Below are 25,463 nucleotides of genomic sequence, written 5' to 3' on the forward strand. Positions count from 1 at the left end.
AGAATAAGGCAGGTGAACGGGTGAGGTAAACAAGTAATACATCCAGAACTATTTCACAAGTTTTTAACGACTTAATTAGCAGTTAGGATGTTGAACTACTGCCCTGGGGGGGGGGGGGGATGAGCCGGTTATCCTTATCTCTAGCCAGGGAAAGTGAAGATAAGGAAATTGGGAAGGTAATCCATGGAAGTAGGTGAGATGGTGGTGGACCCCAGGCCAATGGCGTCCCACAATAAAAATCATAAAAACCTTCCTCAGGAATGGATGGGTCAATATTACGACAGAATTCAAACAACAACATTGGCTTTAATTATAATCCTACAGACAAGACAAATATCAGAAAAGAGTCGACATACCTGAATTAGTAGTATGAGGCCACATAGGTGGAGACGTAGCAGATATGGATGACTCTTGGTGGATGTCACAGTAGGAAGCATGAAGAGAGAGACATGAGGGCGGATGTAGAGTGTGTGGGTCAGCAGCAGTTGTTGCTGCTGTCTGTACACCTGCCATGTAACACTTGCGACCTGAGACCTCCTCCATGACGTAGCTTGGCTCACTCTGCATGTGCGATGGGACGCCACTATATCACCCGAAACCTACAGCAAGTGACAAAGATTCTCCTCAAACACCAAGTTTAAGATTGGCAAGATACTGGAACAGATATTCTCGACTTAGATTCACACTCTGAATACACAAGATCACACTGGCCTCCCAAACAGCCTTGCTGGACAGGGTCCACGGGAATGTAACAAGCATGGGATGGGGTCTGCTGGAACGAACCACCAAACAATCAGGGAATCAAAGACTTACATCTTCACACAATGAAAGGACTAGGAATTAGGGTAGACATGACCTTATATACAAAAATGACCAAGAGGTCATGACACCATGGATGTCATGCGTCAATTGGTCGACACAAGGGAAAGGGCCAAGAGATTTAAATGATTTAAATAACTGTGAAGCTTTAAGCTTGCAGATTATTGCATGGTTACTGAGGTCATTTAGCGTTAATTACGTTCACATAATATCTCTATATGAACATGTTCGTATTAAGGACACTATTTCTTGTCTATATTTCATGAAATACGTAATAAAGCTATAGCTATGGTAGTCAAAGACAATAAATATAAACCGAAAACAGTAAAGTTAATCCCATTCAGGAAATATTTTAAATGCATCATCTATATTTGATAATCTACACACAATTACCCTTTTTGAGTCATAGACCATTAGTTATAGACCAACTGGTATCGCATTATATTGCCCCCTGAGCACCAGACAACAATATTCTTAAAATTCAAGTGTGATGCATGGTGGGCTGGGTCACCAGCAGACGACGTCAACACGAGTCCCCGGGTTCGAAAGTATTTGGCTTGTGTTATGATGTTGTGTCAGTGGGTATAAGTGGGTGGAGATCTAACCTGACACCAGTTGTCTTGAACCCTGGCTCTGTCTTATATCCCCAGGAGGTAAGAGGATAGCTGAAGAATGGCTGACATACACACGTGAAGTGGAAAAGTTATGGCAAATATCCGTTGGGATGGCTATAGTCCCTCGCCTTCCCGTCCCAAATGCATTTCTGAGGCCATATTATTATTGTGTTCCATAGCCGACATAGGCAGGAATTACTGACATGTGTTATGCCTTTATTTCATATATATTTTTTCAAGACTCGTGTACCCTGACATGAATTTAATATTTGGGTCAGCTGGAGTGAGCCGTCACACTCCTATTATCCTTATCTATCCTCATGGACGTCTAGTGAGCAACACATTTTATCTAATATTCGTAGGAAAATCTTCCTTTCAGAAATTAGTATTCGTAATGGGGTGTACTGGATGAAGAAATGCCCCTCATGCCATGGCTGGTTAGGGAGGCATTGTTATATAGCAATTATTACGGGCAAGACCGTAATTACACCTCAAATTAGTGTAATTACATTGCTGAAATCACGAGACACATGGCTTGTTATAGCAGGTTGTTTCTGACGTACAGGAATTTGGAAAAATATGGGTCGGTATTTGATTTAAGGGCACGGCACTAAATGAAGCAAAGTTTATCGCTGGGTCTTTATTAATTAGTAGAAGCCATTTAAAGGGCCAAAAGGAGGCATGATGACAAAAAGTAATCATAAAAATATTATATATATATATATATATATATATATATATATATATATATATATATATATATATAAAATGTATGTTAGTGGGGAGGGCTTTGAAGCTCAATGAAAATGTGGAAGGACTGTACGTGAAACACCTGTGTGGAAACCTTACATTACTTCCCATATCAGCCGAGGGAAAATCAGGTGTTTTTATGAGGATAAAAATAATTAATGTGATTAATAGTATAATGTCAAATGTCATCTCATATCAGTTTTCTTTCTTTTGTGTTAGTAGGGACAGTACTCAGATAGTTAGGTTGAAAATAATGTAATCAGACATCACATGGTTACTATGACTAAAGTCAGTCAAGACTGAATATCGTGAAATTTTCCATAAAGGGATATATAGCAACAAGGAAAAAGTGAAGGCACAGAAGGACATAGACTAGGATTTTTTATGAAATAGATTATGTATGTATCATTTATATGTTGATGCAGAAAAATGTTCATAAACAGGCAAAAATATCAATAAGGGTCGTTATCAGATCCTCAAGGTAGGAACTTGTTAAATTAGAAGTGTAGAAAGACCCTGAAGTGCAGCACATAAAATGTTTTATTTCTTTACTAAATGTGCATTGCAAGTATTTTTTTTTTTTTTCTTTCAGGTTGCCATGTTTGGCCAAGAGGTGGAAAGGGTTGTTGGAGGTCTTTGTGCAAACCAGAAATTGGAACGGGACCGTGCTGTTGTTGATCTCAATGTTAAGATTAAATCTTTCTCACCAGAGCTTATTCAGAGTTTACAGAAGGCTCTATTGAATATTATCTCAGACTGCACAAGGTAACAAAAATATACTTTTGTGATGAGCTCTTCTCTCGTATGAATGGAGTCGCATGAGCATTTGAGAGAGCGCTTGTTTACAGGAGGTTCAAGACGTAATTTTACCCACCCATTGTAGGGTGTATCCATGAGGATATCCCCTTTTGACCATCATATGTATTAGGTCAGCTAATGGTCCCTTATGAACTCAGCAGCCATACAGCAACCTGCCTTGGTCTTTCACATCATGTCATGGTTTGGTCCTTAACACTCGTGCCCACACTTCCATTATGTGGAACTGCTGACTGTTGCTTTTACCAGCTAACTGTTTTTACCTTGAGATCTTCACTTTTGAACTATGAAGATGTCAGATATTTTATTTTTGTTGAATGGCATGAATTGTAAGTTCTTTCTAGTTCTGTGACACATTATAGAGTGTTCGTTGCGTGTTGAACTTTGAAAGTTTTCTTTACAAATGCTGATTGGGATTTTTCAGTATGGTGGCAACACTAGACCATTGTAGTGGTTATTGGGTCAGCCAACCCAATATGTTTTATATTTCATATTTTTCTCTCCTTTATGATTGGGGATATGTATGGATGCGGGGACTTTGATGTTTGTACATGAGCCAAGTTCCAGATGTCATGCTTATGAGGGGAGGCTGTGAAATTTTCATAACGGGTTTAAACAATTTAGAGTTTTTCCAGCCAGGATGGTCCTCTGCAAAATTCTGTGACTTTTTTCCTAATTGCTATTTTCTGATGCTTCTGTTAGATTGTGTCGCTCTTGAGATCGATTCTGTACTATTTGTCATTAGTAGGGAAGGCAAAGATGGACTTTGAAACCTAGATTTCGACGCCTGGACTAATGTATGATGCATGTGGAGAAATGTGTTGTAGGGTGGTTACCTTAGGGAAATTGTGGCCATCTTACATAGTTTTACAAGGATTATGATTCTGCACTACCTTCCTAGGAAAGTTTTGTTCCTGTTTTGGAATCAGGAGGAGAATTTAGTGAGACTTATTTAGTACTTAAGGCTCAGAATCTTTTCAAGCTCATCATAAGTGGACAAAGCTTTCTGAACCCGAAGTTTCTCACTAAGATGAGCTGTTACTCAGTCTCTTGGAAATATAGTTAGACACATTCATTTTTCAAAAGCTCCTTTCAAGCTTTTATCAGCAAAAAAATTGATTCTGAAGTTATCAGCAAAAAAAATGATTCTGAAGTTGGTCCTATTCTTACAGGAATCCAGAGATAACTTGTTATTATAAAGAAATATGTCAGCTTTTGAGAACACTTTATTGAATAAAATCACTGCTTAGATATGGTTTATCTTGATTGTGTTGATCTGGTTATAAACTGCCTTGAGTAGAGTACCAGAACACTAATAAGAATAAGGTCATTAATGAAAGTGTGTCTTGAGGTCCTTTCTTCATTTGGATAAACTCTTAAGTTCATAAGATTTTTTTTTTTTTCAATCATAGGCACACCTCAGTGAGTATCCATTTTCTCATCCCCTCCTGTCCCTGTTTCCTTTCCAGTAAGGAATTTTTTAATGTTTGACAATAACAGGCTTGAGGCACAGACCCAAGTGGACAGTGAGTGATAGGGATTACTGGTTGTTTGGTGTAACCTTACTCTCATGCTGTATCATTATAGACAGACAGGTTGCTGTGTGGTTACTGAGTCTATGAATGAGCATCATTTAGCCTTATAAGAATTGTGATGGTTGAAGACGGTGAATCCTTATAGGTATACCCTATTCTTGGAAGTGAAATAGTATTTCAGAATTTTATGCAGTGGAGGGATTTCATGTATCATGATTTCATGGATATGAGTAGTACATATGATGGTGTGAAAGCCTTTCCTCTCCAGTGAACTTTAGATTAGTTGAGGATACGTGCTTGTGAATCAAGGAATGGATTTAGGAATGAAGTAAAGTCCGCATAACTAGTGAGCTCCAATGTTGTCAGATATTAACTGGGAAGATCATTTCTGTAGAGTGCATAGATTGTCATTTTCACTGGCTCTCTCTGAAACTTTGTGCATTTTTATTGTGTAAACTATGAGTACTATTCTCTTTACAGTCCTTGGGAAAGTAAGCATGGAGCATTGTTGGGATTGCGGGCAGTTGTGTTGATGTCTGAGCCAGAAGTGGAGAGTCAAATTCACTTAGAATTGCGACAGGCAGCTCTTAAAATACTCACTGACCAGGAAGTGAGAGTGAGACAAGCAGCAGGTAAGCAAAATTCGTACATCAGATGTACAGATATATTATTTATATCATTAATGGTCTTTCAGGAAATTATTTGGCCAAATTTTTTCATTGATATGCACTTTTAGTTTTAATATAAGAAATGCTTCCTCATATTAATTTTGAGTGATACTGAATCATTATTGTGGGTAATATTATTCCAGGAGAATTATTAGGTGCACTTTGTCAGCAAGATGGAGGTGCTACATATTCTTCTTGTCGATCATACATCCTGGAGTTGGTGCAAAGCAACCTAGAAAGACAGATAACTGATGATGAGGGTTCAAGAAGTGAACACGAAAATACAAGGCAGCTGATGGAAAAGCTGTCTGCAGGATCACGAGAGAGGGTAGGACTTAATATAAGTTGGCAAAAGCATATGTGAAAACAGTAACTTTCTTGATGAGATATTGATTCCCATCTTTGAAAGGCTGAGTACTCAATCCTTTGGCTTAATATTGAATGCTGCACTGTATTTTTATACTTGTTACCTTTTACCACAGGGATAGAGGAGAAAGAATACTTCCAATATATTCCCTGCACGTTGTGTGGGCCAGTTTTTAAAAGTTGGAACAGACGAAGGAGCCTAGTGAGTGTGCTCATCCTCCTCAAAGGCTCAGGCTGGGGTGTTTGAAAGTGTCTGGGTGTAACCAAGATGATAAGAAGGGAAAGATAGGTTGTATGTTTGAGGGAAGGAACCTGGATTTCTGGTTCTGAATTAAACAAAGCTCAAAGGTAAATGGCAAGAATGGTTTAGGAATGTTTTGGGGGAAAGTCAGCGATTAGTGCAAGGACGAGAGCTAAGGGAGGTATTGTATTTTTTCTCCCCTGTCCCCAGGGATATGTATGTTTATTCCTTTCTTACCGCAGGGAAATGAAATACGATACGTTCCTTAGTGCACTTTTGTGTAACGATCACATCATCGGAGGAGATACAAGAAAAAAATAAGTCAGGTGATATAAAAAGAAGAGACGTTGCTAGGATGCCACTTGGTAAACAAGTGACTACCCGAATGGAGGTCGGGTGCATTCAAGTCTGGCATCGTGCTTATCATAAAATTTATCGTGTGGACAAGAAATGGTAGTTTACAAATTTTATAAACAATAAAGCTACCAAATTTATATAGACCACTAATATTAATGTTGCAGTTCTTTGTGTATTTAATAATAGATGATTCATTGATATTTTTCATGGTACAAGAGTTTGAGAGTTAATAACCGAGATGGCATTACTCCAGTCGATACAGTGATCATAATTTTTAACATGATTAAACAAGGCATGAAAGAGAGAAAAAAAGGCAACATATACCTGATCCCCACTTATGACCTATGGGACTAATGACCATCCGTACATATGACTGGAAAAAAATATAAAATGAAATATGAACTAAAGAATCTTAAAAGGTAAAAAGAAACTACAGAATCATATCATACAGCTGGCTCATAAAAAAATGAGATAATCATGATAGAAATTGACTAGCATAAGAGAATACTGTGCAAGCCATGCTATCGTGCATCCAACTTACATCCATTTCAAAAACCTACTGGTTGGTTAGAACAGAACTCAGACATATGTCATGGAGAGGGTGGACATTCTTTTCTTCTCACACTTGATTGCTGTCCTCTGCATCAATGAGGTAGCATCAGGAAACAGACAAAGAAAGGGCACATTTGGTCACATCCACACATGTGCTGTCATGTGTAATGAACCAAAACCACAGCTCCTTTCCATGGTTTAACCCAAATGCTTCTCATACTCTGGTTCAGTCCATCAACAGCACATTGACCCCAGTATAACATTGTACCAATTCACTCCATTACATGCACACCTTTCACCCTCCTGCCTGTGGTTTGGTGCATTACACATGACAGCTGGAGACTGAGTGTGAATGAATGTGGCCTTTATTTTTTTTTCATAGCGCTACCTCGTGTGTGTGTGCTGTTTTTCATATCTGGCGGGGTGGCAATGGGAATGGATGAAGGCAACAAGTATGAATATGTACATGTGTATATATGTCTGTGTATATATATGCTGAAATGTATAGGTATGTATATTTGTGTGTGTGGGCATTTATGTTTATACATGTGTATGTGGGTGGGTTGGGCCATTCTTTCTTCTGTTTCCTTGCACTACCTTGCTAACGCGGTAAACATACTGTTCACCATTTCCCATGTTAGTGAGGTAGTGTTAAGAACAGAGGATGGGCCTTTGAGGGTATATCCTCACCTGGCCCCCTTCTTTGTTCCTTCTTTTGGGGAAAAAGAAAAAAAAAAAGAAAAAAAAATTACATATGTTTGTGGTGTGTCTGAATGAGGAGGCCTTGATTACAGCATTCAGTTGCCTGTGTCATCTCAATCAATTTAAAAGAATAATCTTATATTTTCAGTTTTCAGCAAGGATAACCCAGTGGTTTGAGAGAATTGTAAGAAGTGAGGGCATGTGAGGAATCTTGCTTAAAGTAGTGCTTCAAACAGACTTAAAGTTGGCTTATTAGACCACTAGTATGTAGAAATACTTTGTGCATATTAAGAAACTGTTGTACCGTAATTATTCTCTTTTATTTTATTATTATACTTAATCACTGTTTCTCGCATCAGCAAGGTAGCATCAGGAGACAGATGAAGAATGTTCCATCCACTGATATACACACATATATACATAAACGCCCATACATGCACATATACATACACAGACTGATATACACATATATACACATAAACGCCCATACACATGTACATATTTATATTTTCTTGCCTTCATCCATTTTTGGCTCTACCCCACCCCACAGGGAACTACATCGCTACCCCCTGTTTCAGTAATATTTTAAAATATGTTTTGAGGCTACTGGTATTGTTAGATATATTGAATCAGGTTCATTATTTGTACACAATTGATAACAGTTCAGTGGATGACATTGTTGAAGTTTGGAAGTCTTTACTTTCATCATAAGTGAATGTTGTTTGTGCAAATAAAGCTGTAGTTTAGCTATTTGATTATGTATCCTAAAGTTGTTTTTTTTTTTTTTTTTTTTGCTTTGTCGCTGTCTCCCGCGTTTGCGAGGTAGCGCAAGGAAACAGACGAAAGAATTTTAGTATATTAGTAATATTTACTGACTCTACTCTTGCCATCCTTATCCTCCAGAGAAACAGTGGTGATGCAGCACAGATTTTTCATGACACTGCCGGCTGGCGGAACTTAGAGACAAACATGAAATGCCTTGAGCACATGATTGCTGGTGCTGCAGCTAGATTTTTACCATACATTGACCAGGTAAGTTATAGGTTTTTATATTATCATTATACTTGATTGCTGTTTCCCGTGTTAGATAGGGCCAGGAAACACGAAGAAAGACCCATCCACTCATATACACAGATATAAACATACACATACATAAATATATCAACATATATGTACACATATACATACATATGCACATATACACATACACTTATATACACATGTACATATTCATACTTATTTGCTTTCACTCATTCCCAATGCCACCCTGCCCCACAGCAAACAGCATCTCCTCCCTCTGCTTCAGAGAGTTAGTGCCAGGAAAACAAGGAAAACAGACTAAAAAAGACCACATTCGCCCGCACTCAGTCTCTAGCTGTCATGCATAATGCACCAAAACCACAATTCCCCATACACATCCAGGCCCCACAAACCTTTCCATGGTTTACCCCAGACATTTCACATGCCCTGTTTCAGTCCGTTGACAGCACTTTGACCTCAGTATACCACAGGTTTCCAATTCATTCTATTCCTTGCACACCTCTAACCCTTATGCATGTTCAGGTCTCTCAAAATCTTTTTCACTCCATCCTTCCACTTCCAATATGGTCTCCCTTTTCTTGATCTCTCACCCTCTGACACATTTAGATTTTATTTGATAATATTTTATTTGAGAGATGGTATGGTATTGGAAAACAGAATTCATATTTTCTTGTTTTTTAAAGTGAAAGGTTAATGTAGATGTTGTTTTGGATAATTACAATGCTGTTGTTCTGTCAGTATATTGTGTGGCTGACACTGAACAGTAGAAGCATGTACTTCAGCTACAGCTACTTGTTGTCAATAGCTTGAACTTCTGTTAAATAGAAACCAACGTACCAAAACAAACTGAATGTTTCCCTCTCGAGTGTCTCTGATGAAGTTTTCATGAGGAGCTGCATTGACTGCAATACTGTAGTAGTGAGCCAAGGTACCAATAGCCACATTCATTATTTTTCAAATTCTATTTGTTTGTCAACGGAACTATGCATTAATCTATGAGGGAGTCTTGTGTGGGTACTGTTAAAGAAGGGATCTGTGTTGTTTTACGTAAGAATAGAGTACAGTATGATTATGATTAATTTTTCCGTTGTAAGTTGTAGGGGTTTGTCCAAGTTATGTAGGATCATAACAACCTAATAATTGTGCTGACACTTGGTTAATCAGTGGGACCTGAATTATTACTTTCCACCTCTCATTTTTAATGGTTGATTCTTAGTTTAAGCATGTGAATCTCAAGCAAATGTACAGTTAAGGAAATAAGCTTAGAATATAAGAGGCTTATTTTGGTACAAACTATGGAAGTACAGCATTATCATCACACCCACATCCGGTTCATATTTAAGCTCCAATCTTGAAATCTCACTTTGAAAGACATAATTTTTAAAAATCAGGCTTACGTCTTGGACGAGAGCCAAATGTGAAATGTAAAAAGGAAAAGGCTTAGAAAGAAAGAAAAGTAAAGAGAAGAAAGAATGGTCTGAGTTGTGGAAGAAGTTGTAAACCTGCCTTTTTAAAAATGGGGCATGTCTTGCTATTTGGAAAGATATGAGAAGAATAAGCAATATGGTTACTTGAAACTTGGCACACTGCCTTTAACTGTATCACTGCAACTCAGCTCTTAATTGAAGAGTTGTGATAATATCTACATCTGATTATGTGGTTTCCATTTAAGAGTTTTCAAAGTTACAACTACAGACAGGTTGCACAGGCATGTCTCTTAAATGCTTTTGAGTACAAAAAAAGTATGTTTAAAAGAGATATTTCATTAGATAGATATTGTATACAGCCTTTTTATTATATGACTGATGTTGGATTCGTGTATTAATAACCTGATATTCTTTTTCATGTGCTTAGGATCTGCTGGACCTAATCTTTAAGGCCCTTACTCATACCAATCGCTTTGTGAGGGAAACAGGCTTCAGTGTGTGTGCTGCTCTTGTGTCTTGTGGGGCATATGGTAAGGATATACTGACTGCTATTTTTCTGTAGGATATAAATGTTATTTTTTTAAATTCTACCAGGGTATGTGAAGCGTCTGGGATAAACCATGGAAAGTTTTGTGGGGCCCGGATGTGGAAAGGGAGCTGTGGTTTCGGTGCATTATACATGACAGCTATAGACTGAGTGTGAACAAATGTGGCCTTTGTTGTCTTTTCCTTGTGCCACCTCGCACGCATGTGGGGGGAGGGGGTTGTCATTTCATGTGTGACGGGGTGGCAACGGGAATAAATAAAGGCAGCAAGTATGAATTATGTACATGTGTATATATGTATATGTGTGTATGTATATGCTGAAATGTATATGTATGTATATGTGCATGTGTATGTATATACATGTGTATGAGGGTGGGTTGGGCCATTCTTTCGTCTGTTTCCTTGCGCTACCTCGCTAACGCAGGAGACAGCGACAAAGTATAATTATAATAATGATAATAATAATCTTTCATACTATTTGCTATTTCCCATGTCAGCGAGGTAATGTTAAGAAGAGAGGCCTGGGCCTTTGATGGAATATCCTCACCTAACCCCCTTCTATGTTCCTTCTTTTGGAAAATTAAAAAAAATTAGAGGGGAGGATTTCCAGCCACCCACTCCCTCCCCTTTTAGTTGCCTTCTACGACATGCAGGGAATACGTGGGAAGTATTCTTTCTCCCCTATCCCCAGGGATATATATCTTTTTTCTTTCTTTCAAACTATTTGCTATTTCCCACGTTAGCAAGGTAGCGTTAAGAACAGAGGACTGGGCCTTTGAGGGAATATCCTCACCTGGCCCCCTTCTCTGGGAACAAATAAGTGGGAACAAATAAGGGCAGACAGTATGAATTATGTACATGTGTATATATGTATATGTCTGTGTATGTATATATATGTGTACATCGAGATGTATAGGTATGTATATTTGCGTGTGTGGACGTGTATGTATATACAGGTGTATGTGGGCGGGTTGGGCCATTCTTTCGTCTGTTTCCTTGCGCTACCTCGCAAACGCGGGAGACAGCGACAGCGGGAATTAGCGAATAGTATGAAAAAAAAAAAATATATATATATCTTTCTTTCATACTATTCGCCATTTCCCGCGTCAGCGAGGTAGCGTTAAGAACAGAGGACTGGGCCTCTGAGGAAACATCCTCATCCAGCCCCCTTCTCTGTTCCTTCCTTTGGAAAAAAAAAAAATATATATATATATATATATATATATATATATATATATATATATATATATATATATAAATATATATATATATATATATATATATATATATATATATATATATATATATATATATATATACATTTTTTGCTTTGTCGCTGTCTCCCGCGTTTGCGAGGTAGCGCAAGGAAACAGACGAAAGAAATGGCCCAACCCACCCCCATACACATGTATATACATACGTCCACACACGCAAATATACATACCTACATAGCTTTCCATGGTTTACCCCACACGCTTCACATGTCTTGTTTTAATCCACTGACAGCACGTCAACCCCGGTATACCACATCGATCCAATTCTCTCTATTCCTTGCCCTCCTTTCACCTCCTGCATGTTCTGACCCCGATCACACAAAATCTTTTTCACTCCATCTTTCCACCTCCAATTTGGTCTCCCACTTCTCCTCGTTCCCTCCACCTTCGACACATATATCCTCTTGGTCAATCTTTCCTCACTCATTCTCTCCATGTGCCCAAACCATTTCAAAACACCCTCTTCTGCTCTCTCAACCACGCCCTTTTTATTTCCACACATCTCTCTTACCCTTACGTTACGTACTCGATCAAACCACCTCACACCACACATTGTCCTCAAACATCTCATTTCCAGCACATCCATCCTCCTGCGCACAACTCTATCCATAGCCCACGCCTCGCAACCATACGACATTGTTGGAACCACTATTCCTTCAAACATACCCATTTTTGCTTTCCGAGATAATGTTCTCGACTTCCACACATTCTTCAAGGCTCCCAGGATTTTCGCCCCCTCCCCCACCCTATGATTCACTTCTGCTTCCATGGTTCCATGCGCTGCCAGATCCACTCCCAGATATCTAAAACACTTTACTTCCTCCAGTTTTTCTCCATTCAAACTTACCTCCCAATTGACTTGATCCTCAACCCTACTGTACCTAATAACCTTACTCTTATTCACGTTTACTCTTAACTTTCTTCTTTCACACACTTTACCAAACTCAGTCACCAGCTTCTGCAGTTTCTCACATGAATCAGCCACCAGCGCTGTATATATATATATATATATATATATATATTCTTCTTTCTTCTTTCAAACTATTCGCCATTTCCCGCATTAGCGAGGTAGCATTAAGAACAGAGGACTGGGCCTTTGAGGGAATATCCTCACCTGGCCCCCTTCTCTGTTCCTTCTTTTGGAAAATTAAAAAAAACCGAGAGGGGAGGATTTCCAGCCCCCCGCTCCCGTATATATATATATATATATATATATATATATATATATATATATATATATATATATACATATTATCCCTGGGGATAGGGGAGAAAGAATACTTCCCACGTATTCCCTGCGTGTCGTAGAAGGCGACTAAAAGGGAAGGGAGCGGGGGGCTGGAAATCCTCCCCTCTCATTTTTTTTTTTTTTTTTTTTTTCCAAAAGAAGTAACAGAGAAGTGGGTCAGGTGAGAATATTCCCTCAAAGGCCCAGTCCTCTGTTCTTAACGCTACCTCGCTATCGCTGGAAATGGCGAATAGTATGAAAGAAAAGAAAATATATACATATATATATATATATATATATATATATATATATAGTAAGATTATTAGTGAAAGAGAAGAGAGGCATTTGGACGATTTTTACAGGGGAAAAATGCATTTGAGTGGGAGATGTATAAAAGAAAGAGACAGGAGGTCAAGAGAAAGGTGCAAGAGGTGAAAAAGAGGGCAACTGAGAGTTGGGGTGAGAGAGTATCATTAAATTTTAGGGAGAATAAAAAGATGTTCTGGAAGGAGGTAAATAAAGTGCGTAAGACAAGGGAGCAAATGGGAACTTCAGTGAAGGGCGCAAATGGGGAGGTGATAACAAGTAGTGGTGATGTGAGAAGGAGATGGAGTGAGTATTTTGAAGGTTTGTTGAATGTGTTTGATGATAGAGTGGCAGATATAGGGTGTTTTGGTCGAGGTGGTGTGCAAAGTGAGAGGGTTAGGGAAAATGATTTGGTAAACAGAGAAGAGGTAGTAAAAGCTTTGCGGAATATGAAAGCCGGCAAGGCAGCAGGTTTGGATGGTATTGCAGTGGAATTTATTAAAAAAGGGGGTGACTGTATTATTGACTGGTTGGTAAGGTTATTTGATATATGTATGACTCATGGTGAGGTGCCTGAGGATTGGCAGAATGCATGCATAGTGCCATTGTACAAAGGCAAAGGGGATAAGAGTGAGTGCTCAAATTACAGAGGTATAAGTTTGTTGAGTATTCCTGGTAAATTATATGGGAGGGTATTGATTGAGAGGGTGAAGGCATGTACAGAGCATCAGATTGGGGAAGAGCAGTGTGGTTTCAGAAGTGGTAGAGGATGTGTGGATCAGGTGTTTGCTTTGAAGAATGTATGTGAGAAATACTTAGAAAAGCAAATGGATTTGTATGTAGCATTTATGGATCTGGAGAAGGCATATGGTAGAGTTGATAGGGATGCTCTGTGGAAGGTATTAAGAATATATGGTGTGGGAGGCAAGTTGTTAGAAGCAGTGAAAAGTTTTTATCGAGGATGTAAGGCATGTGTACGTGTAGGAAGAGAGGAAAGTGATTGGTTCTCAGTGAATGTAGGTTTGCGGCAGGGGTGTGTGATGTCTCCATGGTTGTTTAATTTGTTTATGGATGGGGTTGTTCGGGAGGTAAATGCAAGAGTTTTGGAAAGAGGGGCAAGTCTGAAGTCTGTTGGGGATGAGAGAGCTTAGGAAGTGAGTCAGTTGTTGTTCGCTGATGATACAGCGCTGGTGGCTGATTCATGTGAGAAACTGCAGAAGCTGGTGACTGAGTTTGGTAAAGTGTGTGAAAGAAGAAAGTTAAGAGTAAATGTGAATAAGAGCAAGGTTATTAGGTAGAGTAGGGTTGAGGGTCAAGTCAATTGGGAGGTAAGTTTGAATGGAGAAAAACTGGAGGAAGTAAAGTGTTTTAGATATCTGGGAGTGGATCTGGCAGCGGATGGAACCATGGAAGCGGAAGTGGATCATAGGGTGGGGAAGGGGGCGAAAATCCTGGGGTCCTTGAAGAATGTGTGGAAGTCGAGAACATTATCTCGGAAAGCAAAAATGGGTATGTTTGAAGGAATAGTGGTTCCAACAATGTTGTATGGTTGCGAGGCATGGGCTATGGATAGAGTTGTGCGCAGGAGGATGGATGTGCTGGAAATGAGATGTTTGAGGACAATGTGTGGTGTGAGGTGGTTTGATCGAGTAAGTAACGTAAGGGTAAGAGAGATGTGTGGATATAAAAAGAGTGTGGTTGAGAGAGCAGAAGAGGGTGTTTTGAAATGGTTTGGGCACATGGAGAGAATGAGTGAGGAAAGATTGACCAAGAGGATATATGCGTCGGAGGTGGAGGGAACGAGGAGAAGTGGGAGACCAAATTGGAGGTGGAAAGATGGAGTGAAAAAGATTTTGTGTGATCGGGGCCTGAACATGCAGGAGGGTGAAAGGAGGGCAAGGAATAGAGTGAATTGGAGCGATGTGGTATACCGGGGTTGACGTGCTGTCAGTGGATTGAAGCAAGGCATGTGAAGCGTCTGGGGTAAACCATGGAAAGCTGTGTAGGTATGTATATTTGCGTGTGTGGACGTATGTATATACATGTGTATGGGGGGGGGTGGGCCATTTCTTTCGTCTGTTTCCTTGCGCTACCTCGCAAACTGCGGGAGACAGCGACAAAGTATAATAAAAAAAATATAATATATATATATATATATATATATATATATATATATATATATATATATATATATATATATATATATATTTTGATAAGGGCATTTCATTGCCCATGCCATCTAAGCTAATGAAAAAAAGTGAACGGAAGATAATGTGGAGGTTGGGTATGTCTGCTAAGCTACCATATGTTCTGCATTGTGAAATTTACCCACATGATACACAGGGGGAAAAACTTCCACTAATTTTCCATTAGGAGGATTGGCATGACTGGTTAGAACCATTCATCTCTTTCTACTCACTTCATATTTATTACACAGTTCTAGTGGATGTGTATTCTTTTGATATATTGTGTCAGTAGAATTAGAGTTACTACAAACTTTAATGATGTAAATTTTTCTCTTTGTAGAAGGTGCTGAATTGCTGGAAACAAATCCAATGTTTATGTATGGTGACCAGTTGTCACGCCATCTTGGCCAAGGTTTGGCTGATAATTGGAGTCAGGTAAATATTCACTTTATGTTGTATTGTGTGGTTAATTATATACTGCATTACAGTAGTGATGATTCTCTATTCTACCTATATTTCTCTGATGCTAGTTCCCTCCAGGAACTCCCTCATGAGGTGGCCAAGGCAAAAGTCTCCATAACTGGTGAACTTCAGTGCCACTTCTTAGTCTTTAGTGCCTCAACTTTAACAGGCCACTGGCTTAGGGCAGCTCTTGTGCATTGATGAGCAAAGCTAAGATTTTGAGAGGGCCCAGTTTTAATTAATGCAAAATTTCAACTTAAGCAGATTGTCTGCATGTGTTGATGCATATTGATAATTTTTAAGGGGCATTTTTATGTAATACCACTGATATGGTTGGGGCTAAGACCTTCAAATGGAGGGAAGGATTTCTAGCCCCTCACTCCCACCCCTTTTTAGTCACTTTCCAAGACACGCAGGTAATACCCAGGAAGTGTTCTTTCTCTCCTATTCCCAGGAAAGGTTAATCATATATGTATGTATATATTTTATTTTTTCATACTTCATTGCCATTTCCTGCATTAGCGAGGTAGTGCCAGGAATAGATAAGGAAAGGCCTCAATTGCTTGCATCCATTCCTTAGTTGTTATGTGCCGTATAACAAAACCAGAGCTCCTAACCCACAACCAGGCCCCACAGACCTCTCTGTGGTTAACCCCTACTGCTTCACATGCCTTGGTTCAGTCCATTGACAGCATGTCAACCCATATATACCACATTGTTCCAATGCACTCGATCCTATGGACACCTGTAACCTATATGATTTTGAGTAAGGGTACGAGATACTTTTTTTGCTTTCACAATTATGTATAAACAAACTATTTCTGCAAAACTACTGTAAAATTATATTCAGGGTATTAGATGGACTTTTTACAAGATATGTAGGCACTAAATAATTATATACATGTTGGGGGATATTTAAACACTTCTAGCAGCACACAAGGAGTTTCAGCTTTGTAGGTTAATGGTGACTGTGAGGGGGGTCTTAGAGGTCTGTGGACCATAGCAACACAGACTCTGTCATTGGCCAGCAAAGGGGTTAACTTCCTTAAGGAAGCTTATGCTTAGAAAGGAACCTCCCATCTGTATGTTGAATTTCCGTTACCTATGTAGGAAAATTATAGATCTTTTATTTTTCACAAAGAGAATCTCCTATGGTGGTATTTCAAATGGCCTCTGCTAGAACTGTACAGGAAAATGGTTTTATTTTGCATATAATTCCAAAATTAAGAATTGTAAGATTCAAGAATGGCATTGCAACGGAAGTGTATTTTCATATCAATGGAAGTAGGTGTCAGAAGATACATGGAAAAATAAACCTCATTTGTGCATTGTTGGGATAATGCAATACACGTTGTCTAGAATCCTCTTAACTTCATATCTTTTGGCTTGATTTTAAGCTTAAACTTTTGTCATGGTTATGGGAATGACAGATTAATAACATGAGTAAACAGAATTAAAACTGTAACTTTTAAGATTTTGATGCAGATTTTATTTAATAGTTTAACATGATAAATGTGGCATGCACCTTGAGCTGTTGTTCTGGTGAACCTTATTGGTAAATTTGTAGCTAAACTTTACAGACAGAAGTTAAGCTTCATTTTAAATTTCAGGTACGCTTGGCATCATCAGTAGCAACTCGCAAATTTTTGATGTCCCTTCCACCTCTTGCTAGAGAACGTTTTTTCCCAGTTTTGCTACCAAGACTCTGTCTTAATAGGTAAGTGGTTGATTATGCTTTGGTGATTTATAAGACCTCTCTTGAATATATTCAAGATCATTGCATTGTACGTTATGAGTAAAGAGATTATGATTAGCAAGTTGCTAGTTACTGAAAAAGTGGATACTTCTTGCTAATAATTCACTGTGGAAAGAGCGTTATCTCGGAGCAAAAACAGGTATGTTTCAAGGAATAGTTGTGAGGCATGGGCTATAGATAGGGTTGTACAGAGGACGTTGAGGTGTTGGAAATGAAATGTTTGAGGACAATATGTGGTATGAGGTGGTTTGATTGAGCAAGTAATGAAAGGGTAAGAGAGATCTGTGGTTATAAAAAGAGTGAATTGGAACGATGTGGTATACTGGGGTCAACTTGCTGTCAATGGACTAAACAAAGGCATGTGAAATGTCTGGGTTAAACCATGGAAAGGTCTGTAGGGCCTGGATGTGGATGGGTATCCATGGATTCAGTGCATTACACATGACAGCTAGAGAATGAGGGCAGGAGGATGTGGCCTTTCTTTGTCAGTTTTCTGGTGCTACCTTGCTGGTGCAGGGGATGGCGATCAGATTTGGGGGAAGGGGAAGAGAATGTACATTTTGTCTTTTTTCTTTTCCTTCAAGCATTTGTGCTGTTTCCTGTGAGGCAGCATCAGAAATGGATGAAGGTGGGCAAGTATGAATATGTACATGTACATACATACAGATGCTCCCCAACTTACGGCCTATGCAACTTATGACCATCCTTACATATGACCAGAAAAAATATATAAATTAAGATAAATTTAAAAATATACATAAATATGACAATTATGCTTGGTTGTATGTCTCCCAGTGCTAGCGGCTGTGTGTGTACAATTGTGAATGTCAAGTGATCACAGGATTATGTACATCATAGCATCTCTCAACAACCATTCAGTAAGCACATGTTGTTCAAGTGAATCTAGCGAATTTTTGTGCTTAATTAAACCATTTTTGTGTTAAACCTCAAAGATGTCGAGCATAAGGAAAATCCCATCACATGTTCATAGATCTGGCAAGAAGCTGACGAAGACGCTCGACTTGGTATTGAAAGTGAAGGTAATCACCCAATATGATAGAGGAAAAAAGTTAATGTGATTACACAGGATCTACAAGTGTCCCATTCTACGGTCTCCACAATTTCAAAGTACAAAGAAAAAACATGTGAAGCAGTGAAATGTTCAGCAAGTATAAATTCTACAGTAATAACGAAAGCCATGATAAGGGCTCATCCACAAAATGGAAAAGTTGTTGATGGTGTGGATGGAAGATCAAATAAAAACGTGTACCACTAAGCTTCCTAACAATTCAGGTGAAGGCTAAAAGTCTTTCTGAGACTTTGAAGGAGCGAGCAGGAGAGGATTCCATCAAGAACTACACAGCAAGTCATAGATGGTTCAATAGATTTTTTTCTTTCTTTCATACTATTCGCCATTTCCCGCATTAGCGAGGTAGCATTAAGAACAGAGGACTGGGCCTTTGAGGGAATATCCTCACCTGGCCCCCTTTTCTGTTCCTTATTTTGGAAAATTAAAAAAAAATGAGAGGGGAGGATTTCCAGCCTCCTGCTCCCTTCCCATTTAGTCGCCTTCTACAACACGTAGGGAATTCGTGGGAAGTGTTCTTTCTCCCCCATCCCCAGGGATAATAGATTTATTATTATTATTATTATTGTTTCGCTTTGTCGCTGTCTCCCGCGTGAGCGAGGTAGCACAAGGAAACAGACGAAAGAATGGCCCAACCCACCCACATACACATGTATATACATACACGTCCACACACGCAAATATACATACCTATACATTTTTTTTTTTTTTTTTTTTTATACTTTGTCGCTGTCTCCCGCGTTTGCGAGGTAGTGCAAGGAAACAGACGAAAGAAATGGCCCAACCCCCCCCATACACATGTACATACACACGTCCACACACACAAATATACATACCTACACAGCTTTCCATGGTTTACCCCGGACGCTTCACATGCCTTGATTCAATCCACTGACAGCACGTCAACCCCTGTATACCACATCGCTCCAATTCACTCTATTCCTTGCCCTCCTTTCACCCTCCTGCATGTTCAGGCCCCGATCACACAAAATCTTTTTCACTCCATCTTTCCACCTCCAATTTGGTCTCCCTCTTCTCCTCGTTCCCTCCACCTCCGACACATATATCCTCTTGGTCAATCTTTCCTCACTCATTCTCTCCATGTGCCCAAACCATTTTAAAACACCCTCTTCTGCTCTCTCAACCACGCTCTTTTTATTTCCACACATCTCTCTTACCCTTACGTTACTTACTCGATCAAACCACCTCACACCACACATTGTCCTCAAACATCTCATTTCCAGCACATCCATCCTCCTGCGCACAACTCTATCCATAGCCCACGCCTCGCAACCATACAACATTGTTGGAACTACTATTCCTTCAAACATACCCATTTTTGCTTTCCGGGATAATGTTCTCGACTTCCACACATTTTTCAAGGCTCCCAAAATTTTCGCCCCCTCCCCCACCCTATGATCCACTTCCGCTTCCATGGTTCCATCCGCTGACAGATCCACTCCCAGATATCTAAAACACTTCACTTCCTCCAGTTTTTCACCATTCAAACTCACCTCCCAATTGACTTGACCCTCAACCCTACTGTACCTAATAACCTTGCTCTTATTCACATTTACTCTTAACTTTCTTCTTCCACACACTTTACCAAACTCCGTCACCAGCTTCTGCAGTTTCTCACATGAATCCGCCACCAGCGCTGTATCATCAGCGAACAACAACTGACTCACTTCCCAAGCTCTCTCATCCCCAACAGACTTCATACTTGCCCCTCTTTCCAAGACTCTTGCATTTACCTCCCTAACAACCCCATCCATAAACAAATTAAACAACCATGGAGACATCACACACCCCTGCCGCAAACCTACATTCACTGAGAACCAATCACTTTCCTCTCTTCCTACACGTACACATGCCTTACATCCTCGATAAAAACTTTTCACTGCTTCTAACAACTTGCCTCCCACACCATATATTCTTAATACCTTCCACAGAGCATCTCTATCAACTCTATCATATGCCTTCTCCAGATCCATAAATGCTACATACAAATCCATTTGCTTTTCTAAGTATTTCTCACATACATTCTTCAAAGCAAACACCTGATCCACACATCCTCTACCACTTCTGAAACCACACTGCTCTTCCCCAATATACATCTCAACGTATAATATATACACACACAGACATATACATATATACACATGTACATAATTCAGTCTGCCTTTATTCATTCCCATCGCAACCTCGCCACACATGGAATAGCAACCCCTTTCCCCCTCATGTGTGCGAGGTAGCGCTAGGAAAGACAACAAAGGCCCCATTCGTTCACACTCAGTCTCTAGCTGTCATGTAATAATGCACTGAAACCACAGCTCCCTTTCCACATCCAGGCCCCACAAAACTTTCCATGGTTTACCCCAGACGCCTCACATGCCCTGGTTCAATCCATTGACAGCACGCCGACCCCGGTATACCACATCGTTCCAATTCACTCTATTCCTTGCACACCTTTCACCCTCCTGCATGTTCAGGCCCTGATCACTCAAAATCTTTTTCACTCCATCTTTCCACCTCAAATTTGGTCTCCCACTTCTCCTCGTTCCCTCCACCTCTGACACATATATCCTCTTGGTCAATCTTTCCTCACTCATTCTCTCCATGTGACCAAACATTTCAAAACACCCTCTTCTGCTCTATCAACCACACTTTTTGTTACCACACATCTCTCTTACCCTATTATTACTTACTCGATCAAACCACCTCACACCACATATTGTCCTCAAACATCTCATTTCCAGCCCATCCACCTACCTGCGAACAACTCTATCCATAGCCCACGCCTCGCAACCATACAACATTGTTGGAACCACTATTCCTTCAAACATACCCATTTTTGCTTTCCGAGATAATGTTCTCGACTTCTACACATTCTTCAAGGCTCCCAGAATTTTCGCCCTCACCCTATGATTCACTTCCGCTTCCATATCCACTCCCAGATATCTAAAACACTTTACTTCCTCCAGTTTTTCTCCATTCAAACTTACCTCCCAGTTGGCTTGACCCTCAACCCTACTGTACCTAATAACCTTCCTCTTATTCACATTTACTCTCAACTTTCTTCTTTCACACACTTTACCAAACTCAGTCACCAGCTTCTGCAGTTTCTCACATGAATCAGCCACCAGCGCTGTATCATCAGCGAACAACAACTGATTCACTTCCCAAGCTCTCTCATCCACAACAGACTGCATACTTGCCCCTCTTTCCAAAACTCTTGCATTCACCTCCCTAACAATCCCATCCATAAACAAATTATACAACCATGGAGACCACACACCCCTGCTACAAACCTACATTTACTGAGAACCAATCACTTTCCTCTTTTCCTACACGTACACATGCCTTACATCCTCGATAAAAACTCTTCACTGCTTCTAACAACTTGCCTCCCACACCATATATTCTTAATACCTTCCACAGAGCATCTCTATCAACTCTATCATGTGCCTTCTCCAGATCCATAAATGCTACATACAAATCCATTTGCTTTTCTAAGTATTTCTCACATACATTCTTCAAAGCAAACACCTGATCCACACATCCTCTACCACTTCTGAAACCACACTGCTCTTCCCCAATCTGATGCTCTGTACATGCCTTCACTCTCTCAATCAATACCCTCCCATATAATTTACCAGGAATACTCAACAAACTTATACCTCTGTAATTTGAGCACTCACTCTTATCCCCTTTGCCTTTGTACAATGGCACTATGCAAGCATTCCGCCAATCCTCAGGCACCTCACCATGAATCATGCATACATTAGATAACCTTACCAACCAGCCAACAATACAGTCACCCCCTTTTTTAATAAATTCCACTGCAATACCATCCAAACCCGCTGCCTTGCCGGCTTTCATCTTCCTCAATACCTCTTCTCTGTTTACCAAATCATTTTTCCTAACCCTCTCACTTTGCACACCACCTCGACCAAAACACCCTATATCTGCCACTCTATCATCAAACACATTCAATAAACCTTCAAAATACTCACTCCTTCTCCTTCTTACATTACCACTACTTGCTATCACCTCCCATTAGCCCCTTCACTGAAGTTCCCATTTGTTCCCTTGTCTTATATTTTCTATAAGAAAATATAATTTGCACAACGTTCGAGTCACAGGTGAAGCAGCAAGTGCAGACGAAGGAACTGCTTGAAAAGTTCATTGAATGTTTGGATGAATCGCTCCATGAACTAAAGAATCTTGAATAGAAGGTAAAAAGAAACTACAGAATCATATAATAAAGCTGGTCAATAAAAAAAACAAGATGATCATGATAGAAATTGAGTTGGATGAAAGAATGCTGTATAGGTATATGAATTCTACATGCAGTACTAACATATGTCCATTTTGAGATCCAACCAGTCAGTCAGAATGGAACTCAGACATATGTTGGGGAGCATCTGTATATGTATTCATATTTTTTTCTTTTTTACACTTGCCATTTCCCACGTTAGTAAGGTAGCATTAAGAACAGAAGACTGAGTCTAAGAGGGAATCCTCACTTGGCCCCTTTTTCTGTTCCTTCTTTAGGAAAAGTTAAAACAGAGTGGGAGGATTCCCAGCTCTCCACTCCGTCCCCTTTTAGTTGCCTTCTACAACATGCAGGGAATATATGGAAAGCATTCTTTCTCCCCTACCTCCAGGGATATATGTATATATTTATTTATTTATATTTTGCTTTGTCGCTGTCTCCCGCGTTTGCGAGGTAGCGCAAGGAAACAGACGAAAGAAATGGCCCAACCCACCCCCATACACATGTATATACATACACGTCCACACACGCAAATATACATACCTATACATCTCAATGTACACATATATATACACACACAGACACATACATATATACCCATGCACACAATTCACACTGTCTGCCTTTATTCATTCCCATCGCAACCTCGCCACACATGGAATACCATCCCCCTCCCCCCTCTTGTGTGCGAGGTAGCGCTAAGAAAAGACAACAAAGGCCCCATTCGTTCACACTCAGTCTCTAGCTGTCATGCAATAATGCCCGAAACCACAGCTCCCTTTCCACATCCAGGCCCCACACTACTTTCCATGGTTTACCCCAGATGCTTCACATGCCCTGATTCAATCCACTGACAGCACGTCAACCCCGGTATACCACATCGATCCAATTCACTCTATTCCTTGCCCGCCTTTCACCCTCCTGCATGTTCAGGCCCCGATCACTCAAAATCTTTTTCACTCCATCTTTCCACCTCCAATTTTGTCTCCCACTTCTCCTCGTTCCCTTCACCTCCGACACATATATCCTCATGGTCAATCTTTCCTCACTCATTCTCTCCATGTGCCCAAACCATTTCAAAACACCCTCTTCTGCTCTCTCAACCACGCTCTTTTTATTTCCACACATCTCTCTTACCCTTACGTTACTTACTCGATCAAACCACCTCACACCACACATTGTCCTCAAACATCTCATTTCCAGCACATCCACCCTCCTGCACACAACTCTATCCATAGCCCACGCCTCGCAACCATACAACATTGTTGGAACCGCTATTCCTTCAAACATACCCATTTTTGCTTTCCGAGATAATGTTCTCGACTTCCACACATTCTTCAAGGCTCCCAGGATTTTCGCCCCCTCCCCCACCCTATGATTCACTTCCGCTTCCATGGTTCCATCCACTGCCAGATCCACTCCCAGATATCTAAAACACTTTACTTCCTCCAGTTTTTCTCCATTCAAACTTACCTCCCAATTGACTTGACCCTCAACCCTACTGTACCTAATAACCTTGCTCTTATTCACATTTACTCTTAACTTTCTTCTTTCACACACTTTACCAAACTCAGTCACCAGCTTCTGCAGTTTCTCACATGAATCAGCCACTAGCACTGTATCATCAGCGAACAACTGACTCACTTCCCAGGCTCTCTCATTCACAACAGACTTCATACTTGCCCCTCTTTCCAAAACTCTTGCATTCACCTCCCTAACAACCCCATCCATAAACAAATTAAACAACCATGGAGACATCACACACCCCTGCCGCAAACCTACATTCAATGAGAACCAATCACTTTCCTCTCTTCCTACACGTACACATGCCTTACATCCTCGATAAAAACTTTTCACTGCTTCTAACAACTTGCCTCCCACACAATATATTCTTAATACCTTTCACAGAGCATCTCTATCAACTCTATCATGTGCCTTCTCCAGATCCATAAATGCTACATACAAATCCATTTGCTTTTCTAAGTATTTCTCACATACATTCTTCAAAGCAAACACCTGATCCACACATCCTCTGCCACTTCTGAAACCACACTGCTCTTCCCCAAACTAATGCTCTGTACATGCCTTCACCCTCTCAATCATTACCCTCCCATATAATTTACCAGGAATACTCAACAAACTTATACCTCTGTAATTTGAGCACTCACTCTTATCCCCTTTGTCTTTGTACAATGGCACTATGCACACATTCCGCCAATCCTCAGGCACCTCACCATGAGTCATACATACATTAAATAACCTTACCAACCAGTCAACAATACAGTCACCCCCTTTTTTAATAAATTCCACTGCAATACCATCCAAACCTGCTGCCTTGCTGGCTTTCATCTTCCGCAAAGCTTTTACTACCTCTTCTCTGTTTACCAAATCATTTTCCCTAACCCTCTCACTTTGCACACCACCTCGACCAAAACACCCTATATCTGCCAC

General features: G+C 40.0%; 1 protein-coding gene across 2 annotated transcripts in view; it reads left to right on the forward strand.

The window, feature by feature from the left end:
- The first annotated feature begins 1,276 nt into the window (after positions 1 to 1,276).
- Positions 1,277 to 25,463, forward strand: part of LOC139761148 (uncharacterized) — a 61,893-nt gene continuing 37,706 nt past the window's right edge. Inside the window, exons 1-8 of one of the 2 annotated variants that reach the window (XM_071685106.1) lie at positions 1,277 to 1,359; positions 2,776 to 2,948; positions 5,015 to 5,166; positions 5,346 to 5,530; positions 8,324 to 8,452; positions 10,316 to 10,418; positions 15,769 to 15,863; positions 17,501 to 17,607. In XM_071685106.1, the coding sequence (XP_071541207.1) occupies positions 2,782 to 2,948; positions 5,015 to 5,166; positions 5,346 to 5,530; positions 8,324 to 8,452; positions 10,316 to 10,418; positions 15,769 to 15,863; positions 17,501 to 17,607 (938 nt within the window). In that variant the 5' untranslated portion in view covers positions 1,277 to 1,359; positions 2,776 to 2,781. Of the gene's footprint in view, positions 1,473 to 2,775; positions 2,949 to 5,014; positions 5,167 to 5,345; positions 5,531 to 8,323; positions 8,453 to 10,315; positions 10,419 to 15,768; positions 15,864 to 17,500; positions 17,608 to 25,463 lie in introns of both variants that reach the window. The other variant, XM_071685105.1, reaches the window with a different exon arrangement.

This window comes from Panulirus ornatus, chromosome 39 (genome assembly GCF_036320965.1).
Source record: "Panulirus ornatus isolate Po-2019 chromosome 39, ASM3632096v1, whole genome shotgun sequence".
In the NCBI taxonomy this organism is placed as follows: domain Eukaryota; kingdom Metazoa; phylum Arthropoda; class Malacostraca; order Decapoda; family Palinuridae; genus Panulirus; species Panulirus ornatus.